Below are 26,748 nucleotides of genomic sequence, written 5' to 3'. Positions count from 1 at the left end.
TTACATATGTATACATACATAAATATGCCACATACATACCAAGATCTGTGCCTTGGTGGCTTTGTCATTGCTTAGTCTCTCAGCAAATGTGTTTGTGTCTGTGCATATACATGCATATGTATATTGATAGTTTTTAGTCTCTGTAGATAGGTCAGTATCAAAATAAATAAGATATACATATGTATGTATATGTGCTTGGGTGTGTATACACTCATGTAGATATATACCTATATCGTCTTATCCATATGGATGGATATACAGTAAAACATTGGATGGCGATTAACTTGTTCTGCATGTGTTCTGCAAGATGAGCAAACATTTCTAATTTTAACTTTAGATAAATGAGCAATGTCTTTCAATAATAAGTAGTATGTGATGCTGAATGTCACATGATCACAACTGAGCCAATAGTTCTTCTCTCTCTCTCTCTCTCTCCGGGATTGTGGGTAATCATCAATACAATGTTGCGTTTCCATGATCCTCAAAAGGGGGCAAAAGCAAGTGTCATTGGATAGGTTCCTTGTTAAACTTGCAAGGAAAGAAAAAGATTCCATCGAGCCAATAGATAGCAGTGAATCCATTAGTGATAGTAAAAGGCATCCTACACAATAACCCTCTTTTCTCTGATTTCCCTCACACCAGCCACAAAGGTTCTCAAGGGTAAGTGCAGGTTATTTGTTTATTTTTCTGTATATTTTGTATTTTCTTTTTTATTTTGTATTATATTACAGTATTGTAATCATTTTTATATGAATATTTTTTGGGTTGTGGAATGAATCATCTGAGTTTCCATTATTTTTTCTGGGGAAATTCACTTTGATATACAAGTACTTTGGATTACAAGCATGTTTCCGCAATGAATTATGCTCATAAACCAAGGTTTTATTGTATTTGTAAATTTTAAATACATATTAAAATATATGAGATACACACACACATGCAACGCAACAAATAGAAGTGCATATACTGATATCAAGAATTTTTTAATTAATCAAAGCTCAGGTGAAGCCCTAAGACAGAATAATGAGACCTTAGAAAGGAGAGAACTGTAGGTGATTTCTTTCTACTAAGCTCTTAGTGCATTCACCAAACCACAACCTCAAAAACTGAAGGGAGATGACTTTTCTCAGAGGTAGCCAAGAATCTCCTACCCACTTCCTAGACCAGTAACATGAAACTGATGCTGAATTGCACTCTTACAGTTAGCACTATGAAGTGACTAGGTATCTTATATCTATGAGGATGTAGAGATAGTAATTAAGAAGGAGTTGAGGCTGGAGGGGCTGTAGAAGTGGCATACTCTGGAAACTGTAGTATTTCATTCAGTGTTTCTGACAATAAAAGTACTACAGATGCTCAAATTACCTAGTGGTAAAAGTCACTCTCAAAACAACATAAACTAGCTTTGGAATCAGCCATGCTGAATTTTAGCTGCAATATTTTTGCAAATAAACAGCAAATAAAATATTATAAAATGCCCCAAATTAAACTCTATCTTATTCATATTAGCTACTGTTTTTCACCTTAAAATCTGAGAACACCATGTGTATTGTATCAAATATTTTAGTCTGAAATTTATGAGACTAAGAAATCCCCAGAGAGAATTGGGAGGATAAATGAGTAGTCAACTGGGTTACAAGGTTCTCTTTTTTAGGCTTGTTTCTGCTATTTCAGTAGTGAATAATTAGAGAAAAATAAAAATCAAAAGATTATTGGGTACCTAATCCCACTTTTGTGTGAGGTATAATCAAGTGCAAGCTATAGTCTTTATTCTCAAGGAATGTAATCAAGTAGAGGAAATGACTTAAAGAGGTAGTATTCTGAATTGGTGAAAGATTCAGGAAGTACACTGAGTCCTCAAGAAGGTTAATAAGACAAAATTCACACCTAGACATGATAGTGAATCTGAAGTCCATGAAAGACATAGAGAACATTATAAAAGAAACCAGAGAATGAAGCCTGATTACCGACAAGCTCACTTAGACCTATAGCAGAAGTTTTCACTGCAACTATGAAAACCAGAAAATACCAGAGAAAATAATTATTGATCTAGAATTTTATGCCCACATAAAGCTATCCATTGTTGAGCCCTAAAAGTAAAAGTTACAATGAATATTTCTAACTTTCTGTTTTGGGGACAGCATGTTCTAAGTCAAGTCATTGCTTAGAGCTAAAATTCCCTACCAATTGCACTTTATTTGTTTAGAAACAAAATGAGTAAGACTGATTTCTTAAAAGCCATGGAGTTTTTTATTCTTAATTAAATTTTGTTTTGTTTTGTTTTTCTTTTTCTTTTGATGAACACACATCTTCATTGTGGCCTCTTTTCTCCCTTTAATTGTGGAGTTTGCTCTGTTAATCTTCAGATCAATATCTGGGGTGTTTAGGATGATTTGATAGTTATCTAGTTGTGTTTGTGGGACTAGATGAGCCTGGGGTCCTCCTAGTCCACTGCCATCTTGCTCAAAACATCCCCACCTTGGAGCTTAAGTGTTATTTTTATTAATAAGCGAAGTGGAACTGAGTAACACATAATAGATATAATTTAGAATGGATTGTGTTAAAAGCAAAATTCTCTCTCCAAAATATTGTCAAACTTCCAATATGGTAAAACCTCATAATATCAAACTTTTTTTACATTTGTGATACATTTATAAGTCACACTTCTCCACTGACTTCTCTTGACTTATTTGTGAAATCAGAGCTTTCTAATTAAATGAATAATATTAAAAGGAGATGCTTAGGTAGAACTAAGCTGTTTTCAACTGTTCTATAAATATCTATTTAATAAAAATACCATGTACGTTATTATGTTAAGTAGGAACTGAGAGTAAACCATTGCTTTACTGTAAAAATCATTTAATTTCATTTTGTCATTTAGAACTAGATTTTTACCAGGTTGATTAGCCTAAGGCTCTTTAAAACCTGTTCCTTTTAAAACATTTTAAAATTCAAATTTTATTAATTCATAATTCAGATAGGTAACCTATGGAATCTATTTTCTGATGTTTTCTTTGATTGCAGGAGGCAGAGATATAGTTAAATCTTTCAGAATTTTTCTTTCAGTTCATTTTATTTACCTTTGCACCTCAAATCAGGATACTCTTAACATTTAGTTATTCTCTTTAGGGGTATATATGACTAACAATTTATGAGGTTTGTCATTTTGTGTTTTGGGCTGAAGTTCTTACTCTCCTAATAAGCCCAATAGACAAGTTTTTATCTTATATTTTTAATAAAGTTGTGAAATAAAAATTGTTATTGCTGTGAGTCAATCAGGTCAAATTTAGTTTGTTGCTAATGAGAGGATTTTCTTCAGAGTAAGAAAGAACGGAAGCTTTACAATTTAGTAAGGTGAACTTTATATTTTCACTTAATTATTTATATTAATTCTCTTTTAACCAGTCATATCTCTTGTCGTATATGTTTATCATCTCACTTAATTTCTTAAGTCCAGTTCCAAAAGGGTCTGAAATGTATTCTGGGTAGCTTCTTAGTGTCACCCACTGTACTCCCCCACGCCGCCAGAATAATTTTAGTGCTTTTGTAGTGGTAAAGGGTACCAGTGTTCACTTCTTGTTTAAGGATCAGAAATAAAGCTGAAATGTATGAGATACATTATAAACACACAGCAATTGCTCAATAAGTCTCTAAGGTAAATTTATTGCAGAGTGAACATATCTTTTCTGTTGGAAGTACCTCATTGAGAGTGTATATCAGACTTCATTTTCCTTCCTTTTGTGGTCTATTTCTTTGATCATTCCTCCTCACTTTGTTAAAACTTTGTTTAGTTTCTAGATCAATTAGCCCTGAGCTAGAAAAAGTTAGTTAGACTCTAATTCCTTAGAAAGCATTATTCTCTTGGTAGCCAACAATCAATTTCATGAATATATAGTCTTAAAATTATTTTTCTATCTTTTCCATTGTGGTTTTATTTTTGTATATCTGGCTTCTTCTTGGGAATTAAAAGAAATCCAGGAAAATTGTCAGTAGTAATTTTTTTCTTTCTGCTATTTCTTTCAAGTAACAGCATACTGTTTCACAGGTAGTGCCAGTATTTATAACAGAGTGTTCTCAGTTTCTGCCTCCTGTAACTAATAACCTTGCTGTCATTCATTTTACTTTTCTATAAGCTATAATCACAAAATACATTCTAGCTGTTATTTTGCACAAACTGTTATCTGTTAGATCAATTAAGAATAAGAAAATTTTAAAAAGTGTATTTTACCTTTATTGGTTCTTTCTCTCATACTATTCCTTTCTTTAGGTACATTCTGACCTATATAATTTTCTTTCCCTCTGAATAATTTCTTATAGTGTGTTTTGCAAGGCAGTTCTACTTGCAAAAAAATTCCCTCAATTTTTTTTTGTCTGAGAAAGTCTATTTCTCTTTCATTTTTGAAGCATGATTTTATTGGATACAGAATTTTAGATTGATGGGTTTTTTTCTTTCAACACTCAATATTTCAGTCCTCTTGCTTACATTGTTTCTAAGAGAAGTGTGATGTAATTCTTATCCTTTTTCTTCTGTAGCTAAATTCCCCCACATTCCCCACTTCTCCGAATCCCCCTTGTCCCTGGTGTACCTTCTTTCCCGATACTCTCTTTGCATTTGGTTTTGTGTAGTTTTAATATGATAAAACTAGTTATTGTTTTTGGTACTTATCTTTTTTGGAGTTCTCTATACTACCTGTATCTGTAGTTTTGTGTCTGTCATTAACTTTGGGAAATTCTGAGCCATTATTTTACTTCACATAGTTCTTTTATTCCTTTCTTTTTATCCTCCTTCGGGTATTCCCATTATACATATGTTAAACCTGTTACAGTTGTCCCACTCACATAAACTGTTCCACTTTTTCATTGTTTTTTTTTTTTTTCTCTTTACATTTTTGTTTTGGAACTGTCTATTGACATATCTGGAAACTCTGATTCTTTTTTTTTTCCCCCTCAGCCATGTCCAATTTATTGATGAGTGCATGAAAGGCATTCTTTATTTTTGTTATGTGTTTTTTATTTAGCATTTATTTTTTATTCTTTCATAGAGTTTCCATCTCTCTGCTTACATATTTACCTATTCTTTTATGTTGCCCACTTTTTCCAGTAAATTCTTCAGCATGTAATCATAGTTGTTTTAAATTCTAAGTCTGATAATTCCAAATTTTCTGCCCTGAGTCTGGTTCTGATGCTAGATTTATGTCTTCAGACTGTTTCTTTTTGTCTTTTATTATGGCTGGTTATTTTTTGTTGAAAGCTGGGCATGCTGTTTTGGGTAAAAGGAACTTTGGTAGATGGATCATTAGTTTGAAGTTTTGTGTTTACCTGGCTAAGAGTTAGGTTGTGTTTTCTATTTGCTATATAGCTCTCGTGTCCAAGGCTAAAATTTCCTGTTCTTAGTTTCTATCTTCCTTCTTTGAGTTTTCCTAGAGACCTTAAATAGGGTGTGACTCCTACAGTTCTTTAGCTATAACTCCCTGTCATTTTATAGGAACACTACAGATCTGAGGATCATGTAGTGAGGTGTGGGAGGAAATATTCTATTCTTCATTAGGTCTCAGTCTTTTAGGGAGCCTGAATTGGGCATTTCCCTTCCCTCATGTCAATTAGGCTCTGGTAAAATAGTTTCTCTTATGGGCAGGCCTTATTAAGGAAGACAGAAAGGTCTAGAATATTTTTAAATGATTACTTTTCCCTTACACACTGCTAGAAGCAAAAAGGGATTTTTCTCTAGTCTTCACAGAGAGAACCTAGTAGGGCTCCTAGAAATAAAATTCACGAAAGTTTGGAGACTGTCTTTAAGGCTGTACCCCTACTGTTTTTAATTCTTAAGCTAGTGTTTGAATTGTTTTATATTATGGTGTAGAGGAAAGTTGAGAATTAATTGTAATATTGTATTTCATATTGACTTAAGGTATGAACTGCTGAAATAGTTTAATTATTGAATTCTCAAATTACGTCTCTGAAGTATTTTGCTTAGTGGTAGAAGTCATTTGGGTTTGAACTAAGTTTAATTGTTTTTATTGCTTTAAATGTAAGGATCTTTTGTGATTCATAGGTAATAGGAAATTTTTGGAAATCATAAGCTACTCATTTTAGCTAATCTCATTTAGTTATTTTTCTTGAAGTGGCAGAGCATTGTATGACTTCATACATACTTTTGTCTGACCCTACATATTTTTAGTTTATTTTTTCCAGTTTACAACACTGCTGCCTTTGGGTAACAGTATAATGAACATAATTTTAACTACTACATTAAGATATGGGAATACTATTTGATTAGTAACTATTAAATACTGCCTCATTCTAGTATAGTGAGTGTTGTAGTGTTTGAAATTATCATTATTAGTCAAGGAAGTGATGTTCTAGCATGCATCTACTATACTCTTTCAAAATGAATTAATACATATACATAGAAAAGGATTTTCACCTCCTTCAAGACATCTTAATTTTCTAAAAAAAAAAATCATCTTCTTATTTTGCTTCATAAAATTTGAGTTTTAATTATGTTGCTGCTAAAATTATCCTCTGAGATATTGTGCATAGATGATTAAAGATTTTTTTTTTTGAGGGAATGACACTCCTTAAAATGACCATTGAAATCTATTAAATCATTGCGTTTACTCAGCATCTCTTTCCTCATTCTCTTTCCTGTTCTTCATAGAAATAGTACATTAGCTTTCTAGTTTTGTGGTAACAAATTACTGTAAATTCAATGGCTTAAAACCACACAAATATACTACTGCCTACTTCTGTAGGTCAGAGGTCCAGTATGATTGTCACCAGACTGAAATCAAGGTATGCACAGGCTATATTCCTTTTTGGAGGCTCTAGGAGAGAATCCGCTTACTGGTTATTTGAGTTGTTGGCAGAATTCAGTTCCTTGTAAATACAGAACTGAGGTCTTCTTTTCTTACTGGCTGTTTAAAGGTTATCGTGCCTTTTAGAAGCCACCACATTTGGTTTATGGTCTCCTTCCTCCAACTTCAAAACCAGCAATGACCATTCAAGGTCTTTTCACTTTACATCCCTTTCTTCTTCTATGATCTTCCACTTTTAAGGAGTTAAAGGATTAGATTGGGCCAATTTGGATAATCCAGGAAAATCTCCCCATCTCTGGTCCTTCACCTTAATCATATCTGCAAAGTTCCTTTTACCATGTAACAGAAAATATGAATAGGTTTCTGGAGTTAGAGTGTGGACATCTTTGGGGAACTGTGTTTCTGCCTGCTGCAAACAATAATACTAATTGGTGCCAGATTTTTCTGGAATAATTTTCCTTTTTTTTTGTTTAGAATACCTCTGACCTTTCACTTTTTGATTCAGTAAATACAAAAGAGGTGTTAGAATTTAGTCAAGATACAAATTCCTATATGGAAATACAAATCAGATACTATTCCTATATGGAAATTGTAGGGAAATAGGTTCTAGAAACACTGAAAAAAGCAGAGTATTGCCTTGAAAAGCAGAAAGTCCTTGTATATTTTTGTGAGTTTATATTAAGTGGCCCTAAATTTTAGTATTAAGGTTCACAGTTATTCACACAGCAGCAAGAAGTATGCCATCACAGGTAATCAGTAAGAAGTCTCCAAATTTAGTATCAAAACTTTTCAGTTATGAAATAAGTAAGTACTAGGGATGTGGTGTACAACATGATCACTATGTCGGATACATAGAGGAGTTTTTAAGAGAATAAATCCTAAGGGTTCTGATCACAAGGAGAAAGTTTTTTTCCTTTTTAAAATTTTTGTTCTTTATTTTCTTTTTGTTTTATCTACCTGAGAAGTTGGAGGTTAGCCGAACCTGTTGTAATCATCTCACAGTATATGTAGATGAAACCATCATGCTGTAATGCCTTAAACTTACAGATATGCATGTCAATTATTTCTCAATAAAACTGGAGGGAAAACATTCAAAGATAGAAACTCATTCAGAGTAATAACATAATAATTCATGTGGGTTTTGATAATGGATGACATTACATCTTAATGTGTTTTTTCCCCCCCCCTACCTAGATCATCACGAAATATGTATATGAGCTCCTGGAAAAGGACTGTAATTTGAAAAAAATCTCTATACCAGTAAGTCCTGTTTTTAAAAATGCTTAAACTTCCAAATGAGTTAGTTTTCAATTCAGGAGAAAATGGTTATATTAGTTTAACTGTGGTAAGTTTAAATGTTAAGGTTCTAATATGTTGATATTGATAATGATAATATTAAATACATCTGTATACCGCATTTCATTGTGCACAATAGTTCTTTGAAAATAGTACTTTTAAATGTAGAGGCAAAAAATACTAATCAGACTTTTTTGAAAAAGGTGATGCATTTAAAAGGACTACCCCATCTTCCCGTTCTCGTTTAATTTATATAATTTATTTTTACTTACATATTTGAAGTAAACTAAGGTACTTATTGTTGCACTACAAATACACCATCTCTTTAAATATTTCTTGATTGTTTATATTTTTATGTCCATGTTATTTCCTCTGGATATTCCCAAATTCATTCCTCATGCTTCCTGGTTTTTGCAGAGCATTCTTTTCAAATTTTATACATTTTGCCATTTTATAGTTGAAAAAGTTTGAGATTTGTTCTCAGTATCAAATTTGCAAAAAAGTGTTTTAATGTAAAACCTGAAATAGTAAGCAAAAAACTGAAGAAATAGTTATCTTATATGTGAAATGATGGTGGTACTAGATTACATGATCCTTGATATTGCTGACAACTCTCTGATTTTATGATATATAAAAATCTGGAAGGCTTAATGAATAATTAATTTAAGGCACAAAACTGTGCATATAATTACTTTGTTTACATGAAATTTTGCATGAGATTTTTAAATTCCTTGGATAATGTTACTCTATGAATTGGAGCGTTTGAAGATTTCTTAATAATATTTATCCTCACAAATTAATTCATACTTCAATATTTAAAAGGAAAATCTATCTTATATTTAGTTTTACATAAGTAAGCTAAAATGCTAGGTCACAATGCTAATCATTTATTCATTTATTCAACAAATATTTGTTTAAGTGTCTTTTAGGTGCTGGGCACTGTTCCAAGTGCTTGTGCTATACTAGTGAATAATATATCATTCTGTGCAATAGCTACACTAACCCTCATTTATTTGGAAACTTTTCTTCCTTTTGTTCAGTCTACCTTTCTTATTTCTTTCAAAGTTTCTGAAGAATGATATTTAAAGAGACTTAGGTTTATTTATTGTTACAACACAATTAATATTGAGTCATTTAACTCTATAATACTTGCAGTTACACGGAACTTTTAAACTCACTTCTGTCCCTTAGATTTCCAGGAGAAATCAGAAGATATTTGGCCTATAGATTATGTTATATGATTAAGTTTTACTATTTTATTTATAGAAAGCCTGGGATGAGGTTTAAGAAGACTTTGTTTTATAGATCTGATTATTTTCCTCTCATTTAAATTTAGACTATAAAGCTAATTAACATAGAAAAAGCTTTACACTAAATGAGACGTATAGTAAGTGTCATGTCCATTTTTGGTTAGCAAAGATTTCCTATTTTCATGAACTGAAAAGAAACCAAAGTTTTTTGGTTTGTTTTAGGAAATTAATATCTCTCCTCAAATTGTCGTCATATATTTTGTATAGTTGTGAAATTTTTCTTGTGTAATTATTTTCTCCTGAGTTCTCTTAAATCCCAAAGCCAGCATTGAAAGTGTCTTTTTTTCTTTTGTTTTGTTTTGTTTTGTTTTGTTTTGTTTTGTATCAGAGTTGTTCTTTTTATTATAGGAATAGCACCAAAGTTTTTTTTTCTCTGATGATGAACTAAGTTTTAGTTTTATAGAACTATTTAATAAGGAAAGAGAGACTCTTCTCTTTTCTTCCCTTTTTTTTTCTTTTCATAAATAACAACACCCTGTGGAAACCCATGATATGATGGTAAAGATTATGATCATGTATTATGTTTACTCCCTACCCTACATATATTTTCATGTACACATTATTCTCAATTGTAGTGTCTCACACTTGTATAGAATTTTAGATTACATAAATTAGTAACTTGATTATAAATTTTTGTTCATTTTATTCAGTCATATTTAAATAATCATCACAATTAGTGGGGTTCATGAGAATCCTAAAGTGAATGGTTAACTGCTAAAAATTGTTCTCACTGATCAGTTGGTCTTTGAATTTGACTGGTCAATAAAGTGAGGTAGTGCACTAGAATGACTTTTATATGCACTCCTTAATGAAAGCTCAGTTAATGAATTACCACTGTTTGAAGACAATGGCCTGAACAGCCAGTTTCAAACTCAATTAAGCTAATGATGAAAATTATGTTTTAACCATATAGATATTGTACTGTTTAAACTCAGCACTAACTTTATACAGAGAAAGTTATAGATACCAACTTTAAGAATTCTGTGTTGAATTCAGATGAATATAAGCCAGTGACTATCTCAAATACTGCTCTTACTCCTTAATCATTAATACCACTACATTTGTCATTTTCATTGTTTTTTTTTTCCCCCTGAATATTCTGGTGTTTTCATGTTTTTAAAGTCAGTTCTTCTGCACGTTCCAGTAAAACTTTTATTCATCTATTCACGGCTACCTTAATTTGCAGCCCTTTAAATATTCTTGAACAGCATTGTAATATAAAAAACACGTCTTTATCTTCTGAAAATAAGCACTCTTCCAGTTTTCAGGTGATTACATACAGGTGGAATTTAAAGTGCCAACATTCCATTGCTTAAAAAGTTGACTCAGTTCCTTGTTAACAGGGTACTTAGTCAAAAAGAGAAAGAAATAGTGATCAGAACCTACTAGAAAGTCTATCTTTAGAGTTTTGGGGGTTTTTTTTATTTGTTTGTTTTTTCTATTAAGATAAACAGATGTCCATTTGCATAGCCATTCCAGGATCCGTTAAGGCCTCAATGATTTTAAGAGGTATTTTATTTGTGCACATTTAGGCATACTCTTTGGTAAATGAATGACTGGGAACCTCTTTGACCTCTGTTTTATTATACACTGACAGCTTTGCTGTTGAATTTTTCTTCTTACCACTTCCCTTTTTTAAAAAAGCCATTTTAACGAGTGATTCCTCTCTTTTTATATAACATTCTTTGGTAAAAAGGAATTTTCTTCTCACATTTGGTTTTCTCCATCTCTCATCTACTTCCCTTCCTCTCACTTCAGTCAGACCTGCTGTCAGCATCATAATCTGGACATCGCATGCAAGAGAAGCTAATGTGACTGCTTGACACTTCATACTTCTGTTCCTGCATACTTAATTGCTACTAATATACAGCTATGTTTTTTTTTTAATTTTTTTAATGTTTATTTTTGAGAGACAGAGCGTGAGTGAGGGAGGGGCAGAGAGAGATGGAGACAGAATCCAAAGCAGAATCCAATCTCTGAGCTGTCAGCACAGAGCCTGATGCGATGCTCAGACCACAAACTGTGAGATCATGACCTGAGCTGAAGTTGGACGCTTAACCAAGTGAGCCACCAGGCACCCCCACAGTTATATCTTTTTAATTCTTAGCATTGTGTAGCTCTTTTAAAATTTCTTATAGTCATATATCATTTTCATCTCCATATATGCTTTCTGAATCAGGCAAGTATTATAATAAGAAGACTCACTATTTAGTTAAATACCTTTTATTTAAAGGAGGTCACTGGTGATGCTTGATAACATTCCTTATTCCAAAAGTTTATTCATTCCTTTATTTACTGAGTGCCTACAATGTGCCAGCCTCTCTTTTAGGCATTGTGAATGTAGCTGGATCCAAACAGAAAAGTCCATGCCTTCCTGGACTTGCATTCTAGTGGTGGGAGAAGATGGTTAATAAACAATTACAATACATATATAAAGTAAAGCATGCAATATATTAGACTGTGCTAGGTACTATGAAGGAAAATAAAACAGAATGGGGCTAGAGAATTCTCGGGGAGATATTTAAAATAGGGTGGTCAGGAAAGGCTTCACTGAGGAAGGGATATTTTTCCAGCCCTGTGGCCGTGCTCTTCTTGCTGAAATAATTGCTCTTTGTGCTGTTTACACAAATGGCTACCAGTCTGTTTTAGAATTAGAGAAATTTTAATATTTTTCTCTTCCCAGGAATAGTGACTGGGAACATTTAGAATCTAGGACATTTTTTTTTGGTGTCCAGAGTTTTTGTCTATTTTTTAGTTTCATAAATTTATGAATATCTAATATTGATAAGTGAAGAGCTGTTTCATTATATAGTATGTGGATTGACCTTCTTTATTTGAGGATGTATATGACCAGGCACCTAGACTTTAGCTTCTGGCTCTGACATCTGCACAAGAGCTTCCATTTCTAGTCGATAAGGTTATAGGAATACATAAATAACATTCCTTCAGAAAATAATTGTTATATGAGCCTGTGTTCACATTCTGAAGAAAATTTCAAAGGCCACTGACATAGAATAGTAGGTGATTGAATTTTTAAATAGTTCCCTCTCTCCCCTTTTAAAAACTTAGTAGTATTCCTGGGTAATATGTGATTTTCCAATAGGTATATCATCCTATTGGGTTTTTTTGTTTTCTATTATAGGTGCAATATACTTCTGTGATAGAATTATAGTGTGATTTGGGGCAAGTTATTTAAACTCCTTAGGCCTCAATTTCTTTATCTGTAAACGAGTATAATAATAGTACAACCTTAATGAGATTGTGATTGAGAGAAACATTTACCATAGTATCTAGACCATAGGAAGCTTTAAAAAAAATCAGTTATTCTCATTTGTATTACAATACTAAACCTATAATATAGAGAGATATATTTTAAATATTCTTTTGCATATTACTATCATGTCTTTTATGCTCACCCACCTCATGTGTAATTGTTAATCTCTAATAAATAATGAATATTTTAATTTTTTAAAGGTTTTTACTTCTATAATTCTGGAATAGCCATTCTATAATTTATGGTAGCCATGAGTTGTTTTCTCATTTATGCCTTTGCTTGATCAGAAAACATTTATTTATTACTTAATTTTTTTTAATTACAGGTAGATGCCACTGAGAGTGAACCAAAGAGTTTTATCTTTATGAGTGAGGATGCTTTGACAAATCCACAGAAACTGATGGTTTTAATTCATGGTAGTGGTGTTGTCAGGGCAGGTCAGTGGGCTAGAAGGCTTATTATAAATGAAGATCTGGACAGTGGCACACAGATACCTTTTATTAAGAGAGCTATGGATGTAAGTGCAATTTCTTTTATATTTTTTTGACATTTTATAGCTCTGTTTTATTATAAGTTATTTTATCCTGTCTCTTCAAAAGTACATTCTAAACATCATCCTATCTTTAAATTGTTTTTTATTTGTCGTGAAAAATTATCCTGTATTATTTTGCAGTTACAGTGAAAAAATGGTATCTTAAGTGTACACAAATGTAGATAATGTCTTTGAGATGAATATTTTTATTCTAAATTTATTATTATGTGATATATCACTTAAATTATCAAATATTTATCAGTATTATTTAAAATACTTATAAAAAATACCAAGATGGCTTTTGGAAATCGTTGCCTACTTAAGTTAGAAGCTAAAGGAAATCTACTTGAAATTAATCTCTTATTCTTTAAAAGAAGAGTTAGAATAAGTCAGTGTTTGTTATTTCTTTTAAAAACACCAGAGCTCACAAATAAAATGCTTTAAGCATTAGACAAAGACCTGTAAAATGGTAAATTGAAATATTTACTGAAATACTTTATTCTTATTTGAGTTCTACCTTTTCAGAAACTGGTATTTTAAAATTGTATTCAAGGTTTTCTTTCCTATAATCGTGAAATTGTTTTTTTCTCACCTAGCGTTGTTAGATCTTAATGTTTGGCTGCTTTTTTTGTTTGTTTGTTTTTTATTTAACTGTCTCATTCTTAAGTTCTTCAGTGAACAGGCAAATTTTGCAAAGTATATGTTTCTTTCAGATATGAATAGAGATTTTCTTCAGAAAAAAGGAAAGTGCTATCTTGTAGAAAAAGATTTAATTTAAGAACTTAAAGTTATTTAGGAATATATGTGTACATGTATGCATTATAGGAGCTACATTATTACATTTTTGTAATTACAATGGGAGAGGAATTGTTTGAAACATTGATGATTGCAAAGGTCAAACATATGTTTCCTGCTCTGTTACCTCCGAAATGATAAAATTAAGGCCCAGCCCAGCTGGACTTTATTTTTATTAATAGATTTTAAGGCCCTTAAAATGCTTCAAGTAGAATTTCTTGGGTTAATTGTGTATTGTTTTTTCAGCCTTCATGGATATGCAGAGAACAAAAGACATTACTTTGATTGGTTACAAACTTCAACAGTACTTTTTTAGTATTATTTAAGTAAACTATAGTAGAATTTAAGTAAAATAAAGTTTAGGGTGAAGGACCTAAAATACTGTATTATTTAAACATTTATATCTCTAGTTATGAATCATGAAATTACCTTTCTGTCTGACACATTAGTTTTTGGTTAGAAGAGATCCTATCAGTGGTTTTGAGAACATTTTATGTGAAATGTGATCACAATTCACTGTATATTTGAAAATATAATTGAGTAAAGAAAATTCGATGTGTTTGTACATATAAATGCTTAGTGAAATATTTTATGTCATTACGTTGGCCTGCTAATAGATCAACTAAGCCTTTCCTTTCCTAGTTTTATTGTTGTGTAAGATTTTTCAAGGTGACAGACTGTGGTAAGTCATGCCAAACATCTGTGAATAAGCTATCTGTTGGTTTCCCAAACAGGAGGGAGGAAGTTTGTTGGTAACATTAGACTCGTCAGTCATTTTGTTCTTATAAGTAGAAGTGTAGTGTTTGGAGACTAACAGCATTTCACTGCCTTGACTGTTTTCTGCTTTTCCCAATAATAGGAACTCATGATTCCTTAAAAACAAACAAACAGGGGCGCCTGGGTGGCACAGTCGGTTAAGCGTCCGACTTCAGCCAGGTCACGATCTCGCGGTCCGTGAGTTCGAGCCCCGCGTCGGGCTCTGGGCTGACGGCTCAGAGCCTAGAGCCTGTTTCCGATTCTGTGTCTCCCTCTCTCTGACCCTCCCCCGTTCATCTCTGTCTCTCTCTGTCTCAAAAATAAATAAACGTTAAAAAAAAATTAAAAAACAAACAAACAAACAAACAAACAAAAAACAAAACACAAAACAAACAAAAAAACAAAAAAAACAAAAAAACAAAAAAAAACCCAGCTGATTTCTAAGTACTTTAGTATTTAGTGTATTTAGAATTTATATGTTGTGTACTTTGAAAATTTTAATTGATGTACTTTTTTCTTTTTGTTTTATATTAAGAACCTGAATATGAACTTTATTGTGGTAAATTTCTACCTGGTAAATATTTAAAAATGGGTATCTCTTTAATCTAGATAAAGTGATTTGTTACTCTGGTTTTGCCTTTTCATGGTATTTCTCCACAAGTTCTTTAAGGACTAGTGTGGGTGGGAGGGGCGGGAGGAGACTGGAGGGAAAGGGGTTGTATTCTAGGTAGCAAGCACAGGAAGACTAATTTGAAGGAGAAGAGCTACTTCATCCTTACCTTTTAGTCAGATCAGCTCTATTTGTTTTTATTTTGTGGACTTTTTTCTAAAATCGTTTTTAAAGAAATGTTTCCAAAGTTTACAAAAGACTGAAAGCCACTACTCCTTTCTTCATGATCTGTCAGTTTTTCATATTACAAGTGAAGTAAATTCTGATATTTTTCAGGATAGACAATATGATCTACTTAGTATGGTTCATAATATTTCTGCTATGGCACCTCTTCCTCGAGCTCACCCACTCTCACTCTCTAGTGTAGAGTGTACTCTTGCATTAGTAAGCTTTCCTGCTTTCACAGCTGTAAAAAACAATTTCTGCTATATCCCTTACAGATTTTTAGGATAAGATTACAGTCCTAATATTGAAGTCATAGCACTGTAAGATTAAAACTTTTTCCCACCAGTGAAACCCTGCTTCTAAGTGGACTGTTTTGTTAACAACAACTACAACAACAACAAATAGGTTTAAATCTATGGAGCCACTTTTGTTGAAGCTGGGGTGAGGATTGGAAAACTTCTATAAGGACCCCTGAGATTTCTTCCTGAACCCTAGGGCTCCATAGATCACAGTTTGAAAATAATAACAAATATTTCAGTCCTTGCATTTTAGATATGTCAGAACTTTATTGTAAAAAAATTATTAAGATTACATGTTGGAGAAATAGTACATATCAGATACTGTCCCCACAGCTTCTGAGGTTACCATAGCTCATATTTTTAGTGTTTAACAGTCTTCATTGCATATCATATTACTTGGATTAAGAAACTGTATATCATATAGCCAAGTACTAATTATTCAGTGTTTGTGCAGTTTGAGAGTTACTCATACGTGTTTCTTCTTTGATCTTTTCTTATGTGGATCTTTCTAGGCATTTCAGTTGGTCTCTGTAAAATGGGCAAGGAAAGTAAAGTCATTACGTTACTTGAAGTCATTTAATTACTAATTGCAGATATAGAACAACGGTGCAGAATTTAAGGAGTCAGTCACTGTCAGGGTTGTGCAGTATTTGTAGGACCCCGAGGATGAGTGCCTCCTTAAATTTTGCATCCTAGGCACCTCTCTGATCTCTCCCTGTCCACACTTTGACTAATTGAGATGTACTGTCAAAAAGTTTTATGGAGAGTAGTTTGGGAGCCAGTAGTCTATAGAGCCAAATTTTACCATGTATCAGAATCACGTGGACAGCTGGTGAAACACAAATTGCCTTTTTCCGAAACCCAATTTTGATGCAGAAGGGTCTGGTTGGGGCCTGAGAATGTACATTTCTAAGACCATACCAGTGTTGTGTATGCTGCTAATCTGAGCACAATATTAAAACCTCTGGTATAGGTAACACTCTTTGGATGGTTGAGGTTAATTTATAATTTTCAGACTCTAAGTATAATGGATGAGGTAGAACTTGATGGCGATTATATTTAGTAAAAGTGTAAGAAGTTCTAGAAAATGTTTTATAATTAAATCAGTAGAGAAATAAAAGTTTAAATTATGAAGAATACTTTCAAAATACTATGTAACTGATGTACTCAACATGACAAAGTTTGTTGATTTTAATAATTTTTTAAGAAGTCTGATTACCTCACTAAGCCTAAATTTTCCTAATTTCTCATAGCTGGATTATTTAGAAGAATCTGATGTTTCCATAATTACTTAATTTTACCATGCATGTAATCTAAAAGTCAGGTAAGGGGTGCTTGGGTGGCTCACTTGGTTAATAAGCAACCAACCAACTCTTTATTTCAGCTCAGATTGTAATTTTGCAGTTTGTGAGATTGAGCCTGCATGTAGCTCAGCGCTGGTCTTGCACTGACAACACGGAGCCTGCTTGGTATTCTCTTTCTCCTCTCTTTCTGCCCCTCACCCCACTCACATGTGCTCTCTTTCTCAAAATAAATAAACTTTAAAAAAATTATAAGTAAAGTAAAATCAAAAGGCATATATCAAAATGGTGATTATCCTTTGCTAATCCTTCCTCATTTATTCTGTTCCTAGATATAGTCTGTCAGTAGTTTTGGAGTTACTTATATGTTCCATGTCCATATTTTTAAATTATAAGGCTGTTCTTTTGATTTATCAGTCACTTGATATTAGTCTTGTGTACTTATGGTACACAGGAATCTCTTTCCCATCATCACAGTTTTTGGATTCAATCAGCAATCAGGCTTTGCAATATTACTCTTACTTCAATACTGTTTATGGCTGAGCCAGATAGGTACTATGGTTACATTTCATTTTTGCTAAAGTTTTTTTTCATGGAATTGATAACTTCTTTCCTTTCAATTTTCTTTGTAATAATTGTTAATTGAGATCTTGATTGGCTTCTCAGTAATGTTTTTACAAGGCCAGACTTATCAGAGAATCTCATAGTTTTCTCTTCTGGAGACCTGTCTTTTGGAACCCTGTGGACTTGTGTTTCAGTCTTGACGGGTCACTTTCTAAGCCTGCCTGTCTACTTGTCTCTCCTCCTGGGATTCCCCTCAGATTCTCTCTTATGTTTGACCTCCTCTCTCCTGGATCTATGACGCCAGCGTTTTGGATATATGCCCTCATTTTGTTGGAGCTATCAAAAAGTGAATACGACATAAATTTCTAAAACCTTGTATTTCTGGGGAAAAAAGTCTTTATTTTACTTGTTCCCTTTATTTTGATAACTCAGCGAGGCATAGAATTCCAAGTTGAAAATCATTTTCACTCTGAAACTTGAAGGCTTTGTTTTCATTGTCTTTTAGCTTCCAGTGTTTTAATTGAAAAGTCCAGTACCATTGTGATATTGCATCCTTTTGCTCCCTCTGTGGAAGATTCTTTTCCTTCTGCCTGGTATCGAGAAGCCACTCCTATTGCTTTTAAGAAATTTCCTATGTTATGGTGTTTTGTCTGTTTGTTTTTTATTGTTTTGGGCACTTGGTGATTGCTTTCTATCTGTACTATACCCCCGTGATGATTCTCAATCCTTAGGAAATTTATTGTGTTTTTTCTTGATAATTTTAATTTTCTCTATTTCTAGAATTAGTATCTTGGTTTTGGAGTTGCAGGTTGAATCTGTAAATGTCTTATTGAATTGCTAATACTTTCTCTCTTATTTCCATCTATTTTTGCCCTAATTTTGTTTTAGTAGGTTACCTACTTTATCTTTTAGCCATTCTATAGAATTTTTAAAGTTCTATCATATTTTGGAATGGAGCTCTCTTTTGAATCATTTTGCAGACCTCTGCATAGTACACTTGATTTGAGCTCTGTGTCTCTCTCCTCCCCTTCTGTGGTCGTTTGTCCTTTCAGTCCTTTTCTGGATGTGTCTCAAAAGGAAACACCTTTGATTTTTTGTAGGGCTATCTGCACAATGTGAGATTATGACCTGGTTTTTGGGGTTTTGGTTTGTTTCTTTGTTAAGGAATGTGGTAATTGCACCCTAGGTGATATTAAAAGTAATGCCTCAGATTTTGGCCTCAAGGCCTACCCCTACTTTCTAAGAAAACCACCTCGAAATTTCTGAGTTTTTCTGAAATTCTGTGGATGAGTTGACTTTCTTCCAGTCATGATCTCCCTCTGGAGGCACTTAAGTTTTTGGTTTTTGTTTTTGTTTTTTTCTTTCCTCTGTAGTACCAATCCAGTTCCATCAGTTTACAGTCTCCTAAAAATTTATCGACATCTGTGTCCTCTGTTCTCTCCACACTCATTTGTTTTGTCTCATTTGTTTAATACCACCCTTCTTCTTTTTTTTTTTTTTTTTACTAATATTTTAGTATGATTTGTGGAAGAAATGGAGATAATCAAAAGAATTCAGTATACTTTTTTAATTACATGTTTTTTTATCTATCTTGTTGTTCCAGTGACAGGTAGTCACTTTACAACTCATACTTTTTTAAAACAAATAACATTAAAGCAATTTTCTTTATAACAATATTCTTTGTAAACCTTAGGAGGTGATATCCTTATGTAGTGATATTCATCACAGTGGAATCTTTTAGGATTTTCTTTTTGAAATCATTGATTATAAGGTAGCTAAATTAAAGAATATATAAACTATTGTTTGATATAAATTACATACTTTAAATGTTGATTTAGACCTTTCTAGTATTTAAATTGCTTGCTTCCCTTTTAATAAGCTATACTTAACTCTTCTATTCTGACCTTCTGATTCCTCTTTCCTTAGTGTATTTGGGATCCCCTCCTTTTTTGACAGGCACATTTTGTAAAGTTGATTGATTACAGTATTAGGATTTTTTTTTTTCCACAAATGAACATGGAGCCATTATAGATAGTTATCTAAAATAGGGTGGGTTTTTTTCCTCAGTAATTTGAGTGATTAAATTTGGTAACACTTTCTTAACTCCTGCCTTCAATTCACTGTTCCACCTAGGTACTGCAAGGTCCTGCTATTTTAACATGAATATTTACAAAGTTGGTGACGTGGAGATTTTAACAGGATTCTAATGGTTGTTGCTGCAGTAAGAAGTACTTTATCAATACAGGGCATAGCTTTATTCTTAACTGGAGCAATGACATCCAGCAACTTTTGGGATGTTACTTAGTATTTACATAGTGCAAGCAGAATATAGTATAGCAGAATACAGTTTATAATATATGCTTAAGGTCTCAGAAACCTCAGAAACATGAAAATTGTTTGGAGCTTTAAAATATGTTTTTGTTTAAAGGACTTAGAGGCTTTGATGCTTTTTTTGAAAAGCTGTTCAAAGCTTTGTGGAACTAAACACTTATTAAAATAAGATGCTATTTTTCAACATCTAAGATTGGCAGATAAATTGATAATAAATTGTATGATAATACCAAGTTTGAATATTGTTGGAAATGTAATTTGAAGCAATTAGTTATATTTTCCTAAAATAAGTGTGCTTATTAACCTTTGATCCTAAATTCCATTTATAGGAATTTATACTAGAGCAGTACACAAAGTATTCATACAAGGATGCCCATCAAAGGAGTTTGTAATGGCACAAAAACTTCTAATCACTGAAATATCCACCACTAGGGGACTATTTGATTAAATAATGGTATATTCATATAATTAAAAATTATATACCTATTAAGAAGAATGAGATGTGTGAGTTTATGTGTTAATTCATATAAGATGATAACTAAGAGTTAATCAGATAGAAACACAAGAATGAGATCATTCGTTAAAAAGTACAGTTATACATGTATACATGTACACTTCTCTATATACAGGGGTACACATTGATGTTCCAGGAAACTTAGGCAAGAAACTATGAATTTTCTTCTTTTGCTTTTACTTACTCATTTTTTATGTTTAATTCTCTTTTTTTGGCTTTTTTTTAATTTTACTTTAAGCAGGTATTACTTTAATAATTTAAAAGACAAAATTTTTTAAAAATTGTAAGAAATATTCATGAAATATACTGTAGTACTATTATCACTTAACTATTATTAACTGTATATATTATCACTTAACTATTTCTAAAACAACTTAAATGTTACATTACAAAACTGAACGCAGCTTTTTAAAATAATTATTGATTTTTTTACCCATAAAGACTGGCTAAATTTAGACCCCTGAAATTTAATTTCAAACTTCAAAAACATAACTGTGGATTTTTTTTCTTATTTGAAATATGGTCTATTAAATTATAGGTTGAAACCAAGAACACTAATTCCAAATTTTAAGAGTAAACTTTGAGAGAAACTACATATTAATCAAAGAAAATATAAGCTATTACATTATATACTTCATAAAATATTGTTCAAGTCAGAAATTCCAGAAAAGGTTAAAAAAGCTTAGCACATTACTGAACTGACAAGGTATATGAGGCCACACTAGCCCCCATGCCAGCAAAAGAAAACAATGGAATGACAGCTCTAGTGTTTGGAGAGACGTTGTTAACGACAGCTTATTCCTTTATGATTTCAACTCTTGACAGAAGACAGGTCTGCTTGTTGCATCATGGCAGATATATCATTACCTTCTGGCCCTGTCATGACTGAATTGGGAAAAAAAAACCACATCCAGTTTTGAAAATCCAATTACCTTCTGGAATTTTGGTCACTATTTCAGAGATAGATGTGAATAGCCATTCTGTGATAGCTCTTTGCATCTGTATTGTTCCCTAGTACTGAACTAATTAACTAATTAAGCATACACTGAAGCTCTTTCTGTAGTCAAGTAGAGAGCAAGGTGTAACAGCATAGAGCATCTTGATATTCTTAAAAAATACTGCAAGGCCTCTTATCCTTAATATTTGTTTTCAACCTACATTTATAACTGACATTGAATAACTTTTAAAGTAGACCTAGGCCTTTTCACTAAGTGCAAGGGAAAAAAATACTGGATGTTTAAAATGATTAGGCACCATTTTTACTTGAAAAATTATTGGTCATAATTATAATTTCATTTTGACTTGGTCTTTCTATTTCTCAATTACATGCACATTTGAATTCTGTTGTGTGGTTTTGTTTTGTTTGTTTGTTTTTAATCTCCCTTGGCTGCCTAAGAAGTGACTCTGGAGACAGAAAGAGAGGGTGTGGGTTTTGAAAGTATGTCAAAAGCCTTGGGGTTTGTGTATGATCAGAATTTTAATGGAGGTTGAGGTGAGTTTAAATGCATAGAAAGCAAACATTAAAAACTTGTTTAATTTCTGTCATGTTGTTCTTTTTTGAGTCACTCTGATATCTTTTTCAAATCTGCTTTACTCTTGAGCTTTGTGTTACTATATCCACGATCTGTGTTTTCCCCTCTTTTTATTCTGTTTTAACTGCTGATCCCTTTTCTGTGGTTCTTCCTTTAATATCAGCTGAAGCAGTTTGAATTGCTGAATCAAAGCTGTTTGGGGAGTGAGAGAGTGTGTAAGATTGTGCAGGGTGAGATTCTCTGGGTAGAAGGTAACACCTCCTGCAGTTATAATCAATGCTCTGGACACTTTCAAAGATTGGAGAAGCCATGACTTGCTCCGGGGTTAAACTTTTAAAAGAACTTCCCTAGAGAAAAATATCATCAATAAAATGAAATAATTAGCTGACAATTCTTGAGTAGCCTAGGTTTAACAAGAAAAGATTAGAGATAGGTCAGCTTTGCATTTTTCACTGTACTTTTGGTTCCTTCTGGGTTTTAGCTTTATACTTTTATTTATCCTAAACAAGGTTTTAAAAACTTAATTACTTCCGTATATCAGTTGAGCCCCTGAGTTACTTTAATTTGAGGAGAAGAACTAAAATGAAAAGAATATCAGCTTTTAGGAGTAGGAAATAGTCTGAACTGCTACTTGAAATAATTGAGACAGTAAATTATGGAAGGTAGGTTGTTTATGAAAGTGTAGGTTGCACTGTTTAAGTCACCAAGCTTTAGATTAACTGCATTATATGTGTGTGGATATTCACATATTTTTAAATGTATTATATGGGTTAAATGAATTATATTTAAATAATCAGTAAAATATGATTTTTTGAAGAAAAAGTGTTAAGTGAATTTAAGGATTAATAATTATTAGTTTCCAGGGGTGTTGTTCAGTAGCATGCTTCTTTGGTGATGATTTTATTCACCTGTTTATGTGATGTAAATAAAAGGCATATTTTAAAATATTAATTCCTAAAAATATTAATTCCTAGATAAATTATCTATTTTTATTTATGAAATTAGAAATCGTAACTAATAAGCATTATGACTTAAAGATTTAATATGAAAAGGATATGTTATTAATTACTTATTTTTTTATTTATAATACAACTTTTTTAAATTAAGACTGGATTTCAACAGTAATTCTGGATACTAACAGGCTAATACTTTAATTTTTTTTTTTTTTTTACATAAAATATATAATCTTGTTTTCCTGGTCATAAAATAAATCAGTATTTCAGATTTGTAGTGAGGTGTTATAAGAATTAGATGGAGGGGCGCCTGGGTGGCTCAGTTGGTTAAGCGTCCGACTTCGGCTCAGGTCATGATCGCACGGTTTGTGAGTTTGAGCCCAGCGTCGGGCTCTGTGCTGACAGCTCGGAGCCTGGAGCCTGCTTCGAGTTCTGTGTCTCCTTCTCTCTCTGTCCCTCCCCCACTTGTGCTCTGTCTCTGTCTATCAAAAATAAATCTAAAACAGAATTAGATGGAATACTTTGGCATACTTCATATATTTAGAATCACGTACTTTTATATTTTAAAATAAATAAACTCTTATCAGTTTACTCCAAACATAAATACAATGAGTTATCTCTTACTGTCAGGTATGCATTCAGATGACAACAATCTTTTAGAATCTATGTTTCTGATTTGTGTTTATAATCCTTATTGAAAAGGAGATGGTACCTTGTTTATGAAATGAATATACAAGGATGAATATGCCTCGTGAAGACTGAAGGCTGTGGAAGAGGGCTTCCAGTAGTATTAATTTTTTAAAAAGCACAAATAGTATTTTGTTAATAAAAAGTAATAAAAAGGGGCACCTGGGTGGTTCAGTCAGTTGAGTGTCCGACTTCGGCTCAGGTCATGATCTCGCTGTCCATGAGTTCAAGCCCCGCGTCAGGCTCTGTGCTGACAGCTCAGAGCCTGGAGCCTGTTTCAGATTCTGTGTCTCCCTCTCTCTCTGCCCCTCCTCCACTCATGCTCTGTCTGTCTGTCTCTGTCAAAAATAAATAAACATTAAAAAAAATTTTTTTTAAGTAATAAAAAAAACACAAGTTGTATTATGTTAACAAAAAGCACAAAAATAGTACTGTGTTAAGTATATATTCTACAGTTTAAAAAAATGGATAGTTTCAGGGTCATTCACATTTAATTTTATACGATTGTGAGATTAAAAAAAAGATTGCGAGATTTAAGCCAGTTTAGGTTAGGTATGCCATCTACAAATGGCACAGCAGAGGAAACTATTATTTTTTGTTGCCTAGAGTTTAAATTATAATGAACATATGTGCTATAATTTAAATTCTGAATGAAAGTAAGTTATTTCACAATTTATTGTTTTATAAATCAAAACTAAAGTCTTGATAGAGAAAATTAATATTTCTAAGAAGCTCTCCTTTGGCCTTTTATTTCTGCAGTAACACAGTGATAATGATAAATAATATAAGCATTTCTTCAAAAGAAACTTATTAAGAAAATTAGGGAGAGTACTGTTAAGCAATTCAACTTTGCTTTTCCTTTTAATAATGAAGACCATTGCTTTTATTATAATTTTCACAGTTTTACCATATTTAATAGTGTGGCTGAAGCTTTTAAAACAATTCTATTAAGTTGTGATCCTTACGCCTTCTTAAAACAATTCTGTTAATTTGTTGTCTTTATGAGGCACCTGGGTGGCTCAGTCGGTTAAGCGTCCAACTTCGGCTCATGTCACGATCTCATGGTTCATGGGTTCAAGCCCTGCGTAGGGCTCTGTGCTGATAGCTCAAAACCTGGAGCCTGCTTCAGATTCTGTGGCTCCCTCTTTCTCTGCCCCTTGCCTGCTTACACTCTGTCTCTGTCTCTCTCTCTTAAAAATAAACATTAAAAAATTTTTTTTAATTGTTATCTTTATGATTACATAAAGAGAGTGGTAACTTTGTTAAAGCTAAGGACACTATTTGAGATATGAAGTTATAGGTATAAGCATTTATATATTCTGGTGCAGCTTGAACATAGGATGTTAAATAATAACTCACTTTAATAAAGATCAATTTATTTCTTTATTATTAAAAATAGATATGTTTTGAAACATATTCGTGACTATACCATATACACATACATATATGTATATGTATATGTTAAAATTCCAAATTCCTAACCCAGTAGTGGTTTGTTTTTTTTTCCCAATAAACTATTATTTGAAAGACATGTCAATTCTGTTGGGAAAAGAGTACTTGCTTATTCATACCATGAGCTGCATGTTTGAATAAAATTCTCTTTAATAATGAATTAGTCTTAAAAATATTTAAGAGAACATATATCCAGAGAAACACGTGCCAAGAATATTTCTAAACTTTCTTAAGGAAAGTTTGATGTACTTCTCAGTTTGCATTTTCTGATAGTTAACATATCTTTCCATTGAGTTTTGATGCACATTTACTTAGTATTGTAATGGTACTGCCCTTTTGAATAGTGTGTATTGTTGATGATCAAAAACTTAAAGAAGTTAAACACTTTTATCAGAAAAAACTTAAACTATTGGTAATTGTCTTTTTTTTTTTTTCCTGGAAATTAACCAATTATGACATCAAAGCCTGTATGGAAAGGTATGTAGTAGGTCATTCGCTGCTGCAGGCAGTTTATCTCACTCTAGGATGTATTTGTTTTGGTTTCTCTCATTTTCTGCCTGTGGCACTGTATGGTAAAATTCAGACATCTTCCCCTCCAAGGAATCTTATGGGTGGAGGATAACTTATACAAAATTAATAAATGGTGTTGCTTTTTCATTATCGCCCATCCAAGGCAATTTGAAGTGTTCACTTTAGAGAAAAAAAAATTGGGTTGTGTAGAAAGCACTTAGAACAGTAAATTAACAAATTTAAAACAGTGAGTCACTTGTAAAAGGGAAATGTATTTTGAGGCAGTCACTCCTATATTAAGCAATTTAAAATATTGACCTAGTAATTTCTTAAGTATTTGTATTTTATGATAAGTAAATTAGGTGAATTAGTTCATTTATCCAGAGGAGTCTATTAGAGCTTGCTTATTAGAAGTTTTATTGTTACTCTTCACGTGGATCATTTTATTTAAGCATTTTGTTGCAGCATACAAGAGAAGCAGTTTTTTAGGAGAGAGAAGAATTGGCATGACTGGTGTTGATCTGTTACATTGTGTGCTTCATGATGCTCATATCTGTAGGGGCGCCTGGGTGGCTCATTCGGTTGACTGTCCAACTTCAGTCATGTCATGATCTCAGTTGGTGGGCCTGAGTCCCGCGCCAGGCTTTGCACTGACCGCTTGAAGCCTGCTTTGGATTCTCCGTTTCCGTCTCTCCCTGCCCCTCCCCTGCTTACACTCTCTCTCTCTCTCCCCAAAATAAACCTTAAAAAAGGTTTTTTTTAAATGAAAAAATGATGCTCAATTCTGTATAAATACCATAGGTAATGGTATTTAAGTTTGCTTTCAATAAGAAATTACATATATAGTAAATAATAGTATGTATAGTATTAATTCCTTTTTTCTTTTTAATCCCCAAGAAGTTTTTTGTTAGCTGTTGTATATATATATATACATACATATATATACATATACATATATACATATCTATGTATATATATACAACAAATATATA

The 26,748-nt window shown here is 32.5% G+C and overlaps 1 protein-coding gene across 4 annotated transcripts in view; it reads left to right on the top strand.

Annotated features, from left to right (window-relative positions):
- The window catches only part of FAM172A (family with sequence similarity 172 member A), a 444,471-nt gene that overhangs the window by 106,570 nt on the left and 311,153 nt on the right, over positions 1-26,748 (top strand). For 2 of the 4 annotated variants that reach the window (XM_047877340.1, XM_047877308.1), the window contains 2 exons: positions 8,010-8,075; positions 13,021-13,212. The exons of 1 other annotated variant lie outside the window; for it this stretch is intronic. In XM_047877340.1, the coding sequence (XP_047733296.1) occupies positions 8,010-8,075; positions 13,021-13,212 (258 nt within the window). The remainder of the gene's footprint in view (positions 1-8,009; positions 8,076-13,020; positions 13,213-26,748) is intronic. One more of the 4 variants, XM_047877319.1, reaches the window with a different exon arrangement.

Source organism: Prionailurus viverrinus, chromosome A1 (assembly GCF_022837055.1).
Source record: "Prionailurus viverrinus isolate Anna chromosome A1, UM_Priviv_1.0, whole genome shotgun sequence".
NCBI classification, from domain to species: Eukaryota; Metazoa; Chordata; class Mammalia; order Carnivora; family Felidae; genus Prionailurus; species Prionailurus viverrinus.
The sequence above is the reverse complement of the archived record's forward strand: the minus strand, read 5'-3'. Positions and strand labels throughout refer to the sequence as shown.